General features: G+C 33.1%; 1 protein-coding gene across 1 annotated transcript in view; it reads right to left on the reverse strand.

The window, feature by feature from the left end:
• LOC126966610 (short stature homeobox protein 2-like) overlaps positions 1–14030 on the reverse strand; it is a 32396-nt gene that overhangs the window by 7015 nt on the left and 11351 nt on the right. The window contains exon 3 of the mRNA XM_050810772.1: positions 8019–8076. Within this exon, the coding sequence (XP_050666729.1) occupies positions 8019–8076 (58 nt within the window). The remainder of the gene's footprint in view (positions 1–8018; positions 8077–14030) is intronic.

Consider the following 14030-nt stretch of genomic DNA (forward strand, 5'->3'; position numbering starts at 1 on the left):
ATCTCTACCTACCTACCTACCCACGTAACAGTTATCTACATGTTTTTGACATAATATAAACATAGGTTGTTTATTACTACTTATTACTTAATACCTCTTTATTAATTATTCATTTATTGCTGATTCAGGATTCAGATTCATTCCAAAGAGGATGTGAAGGATGTAAATACTAACCCCCTTATTCATAATGGTCCGCTAACTTTAAACAGCCGCTTAGGAATGCTTTTTCTCATTTTGACTTAGGTCAATAGAAGAAGACAAAGGAGAATTAGCAATGCTTTAAGTTAGCGGACTATTATAAGGGGGTAAGTTATAAGAGCCGGGACTGCCTAAGAAATTGAAATTTAGTTTAGTATGAAATGTGCAGTGATTTGCCTTATGTTTGAAAAAGTAATTACAATATGGCGACTAAGTAGAATCCCGCTAAGATTGAAAGCGAACAGTTGCTTAAAACGTAGTGGTTTCCGGTTATCTCCGATTACAGCCGTCATCTGTCAATCTATCAATGCACGTTTCATACAATCGAGTGAATAGAGATACAATCTTAGTTTCGCTAGGCTGATTCATTATTTAACCATAGCTTATGCTTACGATATTTTTGGTTCTTTAATGGGCTATTTTTAAGAAAAACGCTCTGTAGGCACCTACTAACATAATTATTAATAAGTTTCGTCTACTTCGGCAAAGTTAAAATTAAATGAGAAATTGCAATAAAATCATTGGAACACTTGAAACCTCCAAAATTTATAGCATTGCATTTAAGTACTTGTAGATTCAATACACTTTGACAAAACATTTTTGGAGTTAACTCCTTTAGAATCGATTTTCATATTTAGGCGCCCGGTATGAGAAAAATATGGACAGTAAAATGTGCTCATCAAAATTTGATAGTAACGTTTTTCTCATTTAAATAAAAACAGACTTTGACATCTTACAAATAAGGTAACAATTAGCATTGTATTTTCCTGTCGGCCACCTATCGTTACTTTTGAAAATTATTTTATTTTGCATTATGAAGTGTTGTGGCTAGTGAAAGTTAGTTTCCTAATTTCCTAGTTTCCTATTAGATGGCGTTGAACCACAGACACCCCACCTTAGTTCAAATTAAAAACAAATAATACTAGATTAAACGTCATCTAGTGTCACTTTCATAAACTATTTCGTATTTCCAAATCGAACGCTGAATCTTTCGAGTAATACGACAACATAACTTTTTATTATATTGATATTGGTTGATATTATAAAAGACACTAAACTTAAACTTAAATTACATAGAAATTGGAGGAAAACCCAGCGGCTAGATGACTTCCGGGCCTTTTCGGATATGTGAAGTTCGTTAAATCGTCGAGCTGCTGAGGCTTACAAAGCATATCTAATACGCGTAGAAAATAAAATCAAATCTAATCCGATGCACTTGCCAGGTTCTTTGCAAGTGTGTATTCTACCGATATTCCCCAACTAAGTACAGCACAAGCCAATAATAATGACACTTCTCACAATAGCAACTATGTCAATATACTTAAATTCACATCTCAGGATATTCTATATGGTATTAATAAATTAAAATCTTCCAGTTCAGTAGGACCTGACAGATTACTATCTTTTCTCTTCAAGGAATGCCTTTATTTCATATATTTAATTTATCTTAGCGAACAAGTTGTTATCCCCTCCAATGGAAAACAACGAGTGTAACTCCTATACCGAAGAGTTCTGATAAATCCGATGTTGAAAGTTATCGACCCATAGCATTTCTATCTTCACCACCTGAAATATTTGAAAATGTTCCCCACAGACTAATTTATTTACAGGTAGTTAAACTTCTTAATAATGCTCAGCATGGTTTTAGATGCAGAAGGTCAGTAAATTCAAATTTGTTAACATTAACAGAATTTATATCAACACAATTAGATATACGATTACAAGTAGATGTGATTTACTTTGTTTTCGTAAGGCCTTCGACAGGGTTAATAATGACATCCTGCTTGCTATACTTTGTGCTATAGGCTTCTGTCCAAAGCTTCTTAATCTCTTGTCTGACTATCTCCGTGATCGGAAGCAGTTTATTAGACATGGAATTTATGAATCGAACCCGCTCTGGAGTGAATCAAGGCTCAATCCTAGGACCTTTATTGGAGTTTACTCCTTAAGAATCGATTTTCATATAAGGCGCCCGGTATGAGAAAAATATGGATAGTAAAATCTGCTCATCAAAATGTCATAGTAACGTTTTTGGTGCATCATTTCTCGCGCACCTTTCACTTTCTTGTATTTTGAAGGCTTATTATATTATTGAAATTGATTTATAATCATACTTTCATAAAGTTAAGTGAAAATTCTATAAATTATGGAAGAAAGTGGTGTAAATACTAGTGCCGGGAAAATCAGATAAGCACGTGGGTACTAAGTATGTTACAATTCATACATTAATATGACATGTATTATATATATAAACATGTGTGCTTTGTATTTATTTAATATTGAATTATCAATATAGTTGATACAAATTTATATGATCTATGCACATTATTAAATGTTTAATTTAATATGGAGAGTATATATAGCGCATTTCACGCCAAATAGAAAATTTTTAACCTAACCTATTATTTTATTTTTTTAATATCTATAATTTTTTTTAAATTAATACGCTTTTATTAGCTTCTGCTGTATGTATGTTTGTAACTGACTCCATTGGACTTGATTTTGTTTAGTACCTGTTCAAAGACAATCGTTCTTGAGCAGTAAGCTCCAGTCGTGCGTCGGAGCTGACACACACACGTTTTTTTTTTTATATTTTAAATCTCTTACGGCCGTTTTCAATAACTTATCTATCCTTAGTTTAACTTACTAGCGGTAAACAAATCTATCCTTTTACGCTTACTTACATTTCAATAACCTATCGACATAAAGCATTGGACTATAACTATATTGGTCATAACTTGAATAGATAAGATCTTGTCACTAACGGCCGTTCCCAATATACAATCTACAGATAAAGATAAATTACTACCTTCTACTATCAGTAATTAGCAGTCAAAAATCTGAAGCTGTCCCAATGTACCCGATAAGTCATTCTTATCGCCTTGGGACACGTGAATTGAAATTTCCATACAAACGCTATACGTCGTCAAATTGACAGACAGCGTGTACGGATAAGGTGAGATACCGCCGATAAGTTTATTGAAACAGAAAAGTCATCGATAGTTACGATTTTTATCTCAAGTAAGAGGTAGACTGAATATTGGGAACAGCCGTTAATGGTGACAGCAATGTATCCGTAACTAGAGATACGTTATTGAAAACGGCCGTTAGAGTATATAACGATATCGTATAGAATGCAAAGGAAACGAATGTAATTTTGTAATTTACGAGTATTTGTAAACTATCCAACAACATATATTTATCCCCTTTTTCATAATAGTCTGCTAACTTAAAGCATTGCTAATTCTCAATCTGTCTTCTTCTATTGACCTAAGTCAGAATGAGAAAAAAAAACTCCTTAGCGGCTGTTTTAAGTTGGCCGACCATTATGAATAATAGATAGCTTTTAATTGAATAACTTTAAACACATTTTAATGCAATTTGAATAAATAACAATTTGGTTAGGTATCGTTACAGACATTTCTTTATGGGTAAAAATATAAAGCACTCATATCTTAAATATTGAATGATATAAGTACCTACAACTTCCAAGAGAATGATTTTTATTAAAATTAGGGAAGAGGGAAAACACCGTTAACACTTTGTGAGACCGTTTCGTACCCTAATTCTTAAATACTGTTTAAATATGAATTCATTTAAATACAAGAGGGAAGAATAGTAATAATAATGATAATACTAAAACTACAGAAACATTGCAAAAGCATTAAATGGGAAGGTTTTTAACCAACTTCAAAAAGGAGGAGGTTATCAATTCGATCGGTATTTTTTTTTATGTATGTACACCGATTACTCTGAGATTTATGATCCGATTTACGAAATTCTTCTTTAGTTCGATGCGGAATAGATGCCATTTGATCCCATAAAAATTTATATAGTTTGGCCCAGTAGTTTTAATTTTATGAAAACTTTTGTCTACTTTGATGATATAATTGTTTTTTGTGGACGGCTCTTTTAGGATTTTTCATTCAGGTTGATTATATATTATTATTATTAACTGATACTTAAAAAGAAAAAAAACTACATTTAAAAAAACCGACTTCAAAAACTGAAAAGTATCAAATTACTAAAAAAATTATTTAAGACACCTCTTATGCAATACTTTACTTTTAATATTAATAAAATACTATTATTTGTATGTGCTACATATTATAGCTTTGTAGTCGGTGCTAAACCAAATGTAATAGTAGGTACCTACACTCGCCACGCATGACTTTGAGCAGGATAGCTTCGCCTATAGCAAAACTATCCAAGCGGATAGACATGCGTGGCCAGACAACCTAAATAATTACAGAAAGTAAGCTGATTATAATATTAAGTTTTATATCGTTTAGGGCTTGGCACCGACTTAAAATCTATCAATAGGTAGCACATATAAATAATAGTGTTTTATTAATTTTTAAGGTAAAGGTTTGCATAAGAGGTGTATTAAATTAAATTTTTAGTTGTTTGATACTTTTCAGTTTTTGAAGGCGGTTTTTTTAAAAGTAGGTTTTATTTATATAAATAGAAATAGATCTATGATCATGATGTAAATGCTAATATAAAATAGGATATGTACGACAATAAAAAAAAAACTGTGTGTGATGGAGTGAAAACCTCATCATTTCTATATTCCTAAGGTAATATTTTTTTAAATGTTCAATACATTATCTATCTATGTATATATATATAAATGAATTGCTGTTCGTTAGTCTCGCTAAAACTCGAGAACGGCTGGACCGATTTGGTTAATTTTGGTGTTGAATTATTTGTGGAAGTCCAGGGAAGGTTTAAAAGGTGAATGAATATGAAAATACTTGGAATTAAATAAAAACAACTATTTTGATTTTTCTAAGATGTGTCCCCCCAGTCGTTCAGAAATCAATTTAAAATGATAGTTTGAATAACTAATTAGAATTTTTGTATCTTTCTAACTCTCTCAGGAGGTAAAAAATAAACTTAATTTTAGCTAACTATAGTAGGTAGATTAACTACAGTTGTTAACTATTTCTGAACCTAACCGGACCACATAACAAAACAAAAAATATAGTTTATCATAAAGCTTTAAATTGATTAACAGACTGTCATAACTGTGTGTGTCTGTCAATATCAAATTAAAACTTTATAAATAGTCAGTATTTCAGAAAAACTCTGTTTTGAGTAAGCAACAACATGTGTAATTACTTAATCGAAAATAATAAAATAATAAAATTTAATTTTAACCGAGAATTTTTTTTATTTGTTTTAATAAATAAAGTATTCCTTTTGTTTGTATTAAGTTTATTTCATACAAAAGTTTAGGTCTTTTATTTATCGATTCAGGCAGTACGATGTCTACCGGGTCAACTAGCATCTAATAAAATCATAACAAAGTAAAAAGTAAAAACATACATTGAATATTTGTTATAGTCTCCTATATAACAATATTGAAGCCAAAGACATAGTTTATAATATTCTTGTCTATTCGTCTTTATGAATATCCGAGAAAAGCACAAATATTACTGAATAGATTTAATTAAAATTTTGCATGAACATAAAACGAGGCCAGTAGAACCCGCACCAATTGGTCCGGTATCGTACTTGGTACGGTCTGGACGGTAATAATAATAATTTTGGTCAATAGACAATGCGACAAACTATCGTAGGTCCTTTACCAGATCACGTTCGATTATTTAGTTTAAAAAAAACACGATTTAAATCTAAAAAATTATTAAACATTCTTGTCGGAAACTGCTTTTCACAGCGATATAAAGTCTACTTCATAAGATACATAATAGCTTTAAGGGTAAATGTATACACTTCTATAATAAAGTCCCAGTCACTGTTCAGGCATTATCTATAAATAAATTTAAATGTTTTATAAAAAAATGGCTCTGTCATAAATCCTATTACTCCACTGCTGAATATCTAAATGATCGGACAGCCTGGGACTAGATTATGATTTTTTATAGCGATAGAGATTACTGTACAATATTGTATATTTTTATTGAAAAGAGCGCAAAAAAAAAGAATGCTGGGAGAGTTTCTTGCGCCGCTTCTTCTCTCTCATAGCGCCATTTGTTTCCGAAGCGGTAGTAGTATCTAGTAGTTATTAGAAATGACATCAAAAAGAATTCTAAAGGAATCAATTTTGAGAAAATAAATGCCTTTTATGCCTTTACTGCGATGTTTAGAAATGAAATGTTTTATTGTGAAGTAAAAAAATGTTTTGAAGTACAAATATCACTTTTATTGTAAGTATACAAATGATTTAGGTTTTCTTTAGTGTTATTTCCGCCAATATTTGTATATACACTCAACTCAGTCTCGTGCCAGATTTTGGCGAGACAACACGTCCTGAGGATGCCTCGTGTAGAGGCGAAACACGTGTCGAATTGTTTTAAAAACAAATATTGGCGGAATTAACACTAAAGAAAACCTAAATCATTTGTATAATTATGGATTTCCGCAAAGTAACGCCTAATTCAATAAATTTATTGTAAGTATTAAAGCAGAGTTATCTGGTCTCGAGAGGACAGATAGAGATAAATTAAAAGAAAGAAAGAAAAGGAATAACCTGAAAAAGAATACCTGACCTAATTAACCTCATCTTGTTGAATTTTTCATTTCGTAGCCTTTCGATTATAAGTAGGTACTGCTGTTTTTCATACTAAAAACATAAATTATGTTATATACAGAGCGCGCGACAGTGGTGACATTAAATAAAAACTCGGGTAGAGCCACTTATCCTTAATCATACAAAAATAAATTTAAAAATAAAATAAAATAATCGAAATTTTGAAAAATTCAAACAAATGAAATTATACATTTAGAAAACAAAAATTTATTCACCCTTACGTGGGCGCTACTACACTACTCACCTACGAGTTATGACGGCTACGTCGCGACGTGGAAGAAGTAGGTGTCAGTACCTAGGATACCTCGCGGCTACAAGATTACTTACAGGTTGTTTCGAAATGATGTTTTGGAAATTTGGTTAATTTTGTATTTTTACTCGGTTTTTTTAAAGCGTTTTTATGCATTTATTTTGTCTAGCATAATTTATGTTCTTAGTATGATAAAAAACAGTACTAATAATCAAACAGCTCGATGTCTTCGTATATCGACTGTGTCGATTTTTTAATTATACTGGTGATCCTGGTATATCCGGGTTACAAGACCAAAGTCCTTGATTTGCGTGCATATTTTCAAGCATATCGGACAGCTTAAGCTGCTAAGCTTAACTGCTTTAACAGGCGAAGTTAAAAAAAGGGCCGTACACCCTCGGCAACATTACCGGTGAATGCGATGATAATGAATAACTGTTGCCATAACCGCTGGGTCATTTGTCCTCTTATTACATAAATACTAATAATTCTACATGTTAGTTCACCGTAAGAAGAATGCTACAAATTCCTCAGTGAGCACCAGGCGTAGCCGAGCGCCTCAATACAACAGAGTCGGGCATTACGCTATTCTATCAACTATATTTACGAGGAAATATAAATGAAAAGATTAAATTAGTTATTAGTGCAGAAAATTTGCAAATTACAAATTGGACACAGACAACTGTTTGAAGAATTGTTAGCCTTATAGAGACACAAAGTTTGTAGGTCTATAAATCGTAACTGGCCAGTACCTAGGTATCGTTTTCCTTCAAAATATTCAATAGCCAAGCAAAAACAAATGATAAACATGACAGAAATGGATTATGACACATTTTTTCTGGTATCATATTGATACAAAATAAATTACGCGTGCTTTCGGCCCAGCTTTCACATCTATACGAAAGTCAATATTCGAGATGATGTGGTATTAAAAATATTTTAGACACGTCCAATTTGTACAGCAATAAAATTTATGATTACTGATCGTAAATAAGTGTCATGAAAATATTTTACCTTTGTGCATTTGACTCTCGTGTTTGCGGCATTTTGCTCGTCGATTTTGAAACCACACCTAAAACAAAGATTCATTAGTATTCCGACCGAATCAAGCGTTTGTTTAAATTTTTACACTCTTAATTAAAAATAGGGCATATTGTATAATTGTGAATTTGTTTTTTCCACCAGTGGGAGGCTCCTTTGCACAGGATGCCGGCTAGATTATGGGTACCACAACGGTGCCTATTTCTGCCGTGAAGCAGTAATGTGCAAGCATTACTGTTTCGCCTCACTCTAGGTCTACATTCTAGGATCATCTTGTCCAGCAACTCTTGTTGGTCCTCGAAATTTGCCCCCCGCATACAGTTAATAAAAAGGTACTTCTGAATATACGTACCTATTATTATCATTAATTACATTAAGTAATTAGAACTGTCATTGATTTGCTGTGATCTAATGGCATCATATTCATCAGTGGGAGGCTCCCTTGCACAGGATGCCGGCTAGATTATGGGTACCACAACGATGCCTATTTCTGCCGAGAAGCAATAATGTGTGAATATTACTGTGTTTTGGTCTGAAGGGCGCCGTAGCTAGTGAAATAGTGGGCAAATGAAAACATCTTATGTCTCAAGGTGACGAGCGCAATTGTAGTGCCGCTCTGATTTTTTGGATTTTTCAAGAATTCTGAGTAGCACTGCATTGTTATGGGCAGGGCGTATTAATTATCATCAGCTTAACGTCCTGCTCGTCTTGTCCCTTATTTTAATAACATAAAACATACGATTACATAACATCAACTTTAATAAACCACCAGAAAAGGATTACTATAATATTTCCTAACAGCAAATTGTAGAAAATATTAAGTCTCATTTGCCCAGTAATTTCACTAGCTACGGGTCCCTTCAGACCGAAATACTGTAGTGTTTACACATTACTGCTTCACGGCAGAAATAGGCGCCGTTGTGTTTCCCATAATCTAGCCGGCATCCTGTGCAAAGGAAGGAGCCTTTCAATGGATAAAATCTAAAAAAAGTACCTGATGTTACGACAGTTGTACGCGAAAACTGAATGTAAAAATTCAGTTAAGTATAAAAAAAACATTATTTTTATAACTGACTATAACTACAACAAGACTACCTACCAATTTGTGATTGTAAAATGTCAATATCAAAAATAAATAAACAAATTAAATATTTTTATTCAAAATTGGATTTATAATCACTTATTATTTTAGTATAAAACTATCACCCACTTAAAACAGACTGCCTCAGTCAGACCTGAGAAGAACGGGCGCAAGAAACTCAGCGGGCTTTTTTGATAAAAAACTGGATTACAATGTAATATTGTACCTACAATAAACATGTATAATTAAGGGACTGAGGCGGGATGTTTTAACGATTCTTTTGAATTTCGTAATACATTTGTTTTGTACATTTTCTGGGTTCTTGTTGTAAAAGCATATACAAAGCCCCACACAAGACTTACTAACTGAACATAGCCGAGTAGTAAGCGTCATAAGGTTATGTCTGTTTCTGGTGTTAACATTATGGTTATGACAGTTTCTAGCTAATTCACTTATGTCCCTATCCATCTGTATAAATATAGTAAACATTCTCTTTGTTTGAGGCTCAATCACGCCTAAACCATTGATCGTATCGACATGAAACTACCACCATTCGATGCGAAATTTATCCTAAATGGTTTATGGCTACTAAGTATATATATTTTTCGAATTCCAACGTTCCTTCATTAATTTATTACCTTTTAAAATTCGCCTAACGAAGCGGGCGGAACAATATATTGAGAAGCAACAAAAATTATCTCTTTCGTAGTGTTTCAAAAGTAAAATGCCACGCTATCTCATGAGTACCACAGTGTAGATTAATTAGTAAGCAGAGATCGCAACAGTTAGACAAACACGCTAACCGCATTAGGCAGGAGGGCACGCGGTACGATGTTGATTGCAGCTTGCATCTGAGGGGTACCCTCACAACACAATCCCCATACATACAGCTACAAATTGTATGCAGCATTGAGCGTACTGAATCTGTATATCGTGATTGTGTACTGCAATATGCAAACTAATACGTGATCAGATTGTCGGGTTTCTGAAAGCATTGCGTACCATGGTACGCGCACAAACTATATGCTATGAAGCACAGACGAGTAAAAAAGGAAGGACTCCGCGCCGTGATATTAAGTGAAGCGCAAGTGAAGCACCGTTATGCTAGTGTGTGTGTGGTTACGGGGGATACTAGTTACACAATTTTTTCTCCCTTAAATAATCATATATGGCCACAAATACTTATATTGTATCGTTTTTACACTTTTTCACAACGCACGACGGCATTTTAAAAATATTTTATTGAGACGCAAAGTGATCTGTCACAGACGATGACATTTCTCTACACAGTTATGTAAGGTGACACGGAGTCCTTATTTTTTTACTAGTCCGTGGCTATGAAGCTATGTAAATGTTCTTTTACGATGTAAAAAAAAGTGTGTATGTACTTATGTTTGCACGCAAGAAGTTATAATTTATGGCCTAATGAAGCAAAATCATTCAAATCATTCCTCGTGCTATTCTACTTTTTTAGAAAGAACTAGGTAGTTTGTAAAAATCTTGCAAAGATGGTTTTGACAACTAATTTTTTACAGAGTGACCTATCGCGAGTGTAAGATGTACATTGGCACGCACACTAAAGTAATTATAAACCTGGCTTATGTCATGCGTAACAGAAAGCGGCTCTATCAAGACGTATTAATTATTTAAGATTAATATTTTAAAAATAAATGGTTGATATCAAATACATTTTGGTGCTTTGACATTCCGTTTGAATATATGTTTGTTATTGAATATATATTGATATGTTTTCTAATAGTCTTTATAGTTTTTGACGCCTAGTTTTTCGACACTGCGCCAGTTACGACCGTTTTCAATAACGTATCTCTAGTTACGGATACATTTCTATCACTGCTTTTGATCTTGTCACTAAGACAAGATCTTATCTATCCATAGTCCAATGCTTTATGTCGATAGGTTATTGAAATGTAAGTAAGCGTAAAAGGATAGATTTATGTACCTCTAGTAAGTTAAATTAAGGATAGATAGTTTATTGAAAGTGGCCGTTAGAGACTTAGCTGATCTTTACGTGCTTCATATTTATGTATTTTGAAATTTGCATCAGTTTTGGCTTATTGTATGTTATAATTATATTTAGGATAAAATTTTAGTTCGTGTGTTTTAAATTTATGTATATTTCTTTATTAGTTAACACGTTTACAATGCGGTTACATGTATTTGCCTAAGTCGTGATCGTAACTTCATATATGGCGTATATATAAATATCACGCCATCATTATAGTGTTTCCATTTAATTAACGTATATGTTTATTTATTTGTATGGATCTCCAACAGCTGTACCTACATATTAAATTACATCTAACACATGCCTTATATCTAAACATTTTTATGTACTACCAATAATAGGAGAACACATCATTCAATAAAAATAACAGTGACTCTAATTTGCATTTAAGGTGACTAAAAACTACTTAAGTGTATTAAAAATAAGTTGTATAATAAGTTAATCATGGTTTACTAAAACTAGCGTTATTTTGTAATGATTAATACATGTATGTTGTTTGGAAACCAATAAATAAATAAAGTAAAAATCAATGTAACTGACTAAATACGAAGTGAATCCAAAATAAATAGATTAACAAAATAAAAACCAATTAAGAGAGAAACGGCACAAATTGACGTAAGTGAAGAAATAGTGTTAAGGGTCAAACGTTTTGCCCGCTTCGTCCCCTACTAACAGTTAACACGATCGAGTACTAATCGGGATATATCGCCATAAAGTGGCACTTGTTGGCCCGTAACAGGTAATTACGTGCATTAGTAATGAGTATCAAGGGTCGCGTGTTCAATAATGGTCTGTGATATACAGATTCTTACTTGTACACACGGACGAGTAAAATAAGAAAGACTCCGTGTCACCTTACATAACAGTGAGGCACCAAAACAAGCCGGTAAACGTGTAAATACATAGCCCCACGCATGCACTTATACTTGTACAAGCCGATCGGCCGCCATTATGAGATTTGTCATCGTCTGTGACAGATCAGCGGCCCGATTCACGTAATTTTACATGGGCGTTATCGCAGCGACATCTGTCGTTTACCTACGATTCGTATTCACGTGATTTAAATCGCACGTTCGAGAAACGATCCTATCCAAAAATCGTTAAAGCGTATTCACGTCAGCTAGACGGACTTCAATCGTTGTGTCAGTGGTATTCTGCTATCTTTTTACAATCGCTTACAAACGATTTAATGTCAAATCGAACGTCTGAGAAGTCGCCGAACTGAAGTTAGTAATTTGCAGTTGTTGGCTGTTGAAAGTTTTTTCATATAATTAATATTTGTATTTAGTTTTAAGTTGTTTAATTTTTCTTTAAAAACAAGTAATTTAATTTAAGTTAATTAAGTATTAAACTTTAAATTTAAATAATATTATATGTCTTCCGACGACCTTATTGTACACGGTAAAACTCAAATGAGTTTATGTATGTACAATAATTTAGTTACCTATAATATGTAATTTGTTAATAAGAATTAAATAAACATGAATATCAGCTTGTCTTGGCTACTTTTGGATCTTTCCGGAAGGGAAGACCGGCGAAGAGAACGTCGACGCCGAAATAATATAAGGATCAACAAATATTTTGCTTTCGAAATGATACGGAGATACGGAGTTCGTGAAAACATTTCGCTTTACCAAGGGTTTAGTCCTTGGTCTTACTGAAGACCTCGTTCCTCTAATTACATGAAAGCGTAATACTATACTTAGTTTCCTATTTAGGTTGGTTAGTTACCAAGAAAGTTCTTAGTAGGTATCTACCTAATTATCTGACTAGATATTTACTATATTTAAGACTTTAATCAATTATCAAATTATCATGTGCCATTTTACATTATAGGTAGTATATTATATATAGCACTAGCATTTTATGCTACAGGATCTTACCAAACCATTGTTGGTCACATTAATTTCAACTCAGTACCTCAACCTACAGAGTCTAGAGCAGTGCGACAGGTGACTAAAGCACTCAATGATGTTGAGTCATTCAAAAAACATATTTACTTTCCTCTTACTCAGGATGGAAGAGATAGAATAAAGAGAAGGTATTTATTTACCTTTACCTATGTTATTGGACTAATTAAATACCTACTTAATTATTTATTAAATATTGTAGGTACTTATTACAGCTTTTATGAAATGAACTAAAATAGCTCAGGTAGTATTTCAAGCTGACGCACGGTTACAATCTTCTTCGAGCTCATTTTGTTTAATCGAACAAAACGAGACAAGAAAGAGTTACCTACACTTTGGCGAAAATCCAGTTTGACTTTGATGTACGCCGGTTTTTTTTATTACAACCTTTTGGGTACGACTTTTCATTTACAGCCTATTAATTTCTGTGTAAAAATAATTATACCTTACCTTTTTACCACTCTACGGCTTCAATTATTGTTAGGTTGAGAACTAGTGAGTGAGCAAAAGACTGATATAATAATAAACATATTTAAAGAAGAAGAAGAAGAAGGTAGAAAATAAAGGAATAGTAGAATTAGACTGGCAATGTCCTCACGCAAGTCGTCGATGAGTCGCTGAGTTTCAGTCCTATTGAGTTGTCGTCCTATCGAATCAGTACGTGAATACCAATTTAGGACCAAGTTTCAATAGGACTTCTGAACTACAACGATTTTTGGATGGTTAGAATATACGTGAATCGGCCTACAGTTTGCGTCGCAATAAAATATTTTAAAAATACCGTCGTGCGTTGTGAAAAAGTGTAAAAACAATACCAGAAAAGTATAAGTGGATATATGATTATTTAAGGGAGAAAAAATTGTGTATCTGGTATACCCCGTAACCGCACACACACTAGCATAAAGGTGCTTCACTTGTTAATATCACGGCACGGAGTCCTTCTTTTTTTATTAGTCCGTGCTTATACA

The sequence above is a fragment of the Leptidea sinapis genome, chromosome 10 (genome assembly GCF_905404315.1).
Source record: "Leptidea sinapis chromosome 10, ilLepSina1.1, whole genome shotgun sequence".
Taxonomy (NCBI): domain Eukaryota; kingdom Metazoa; phylum Arthropoda; class Insecta; order Lepidoptera; family Pieridae; genus Leptidea; species Leptidea sinapis.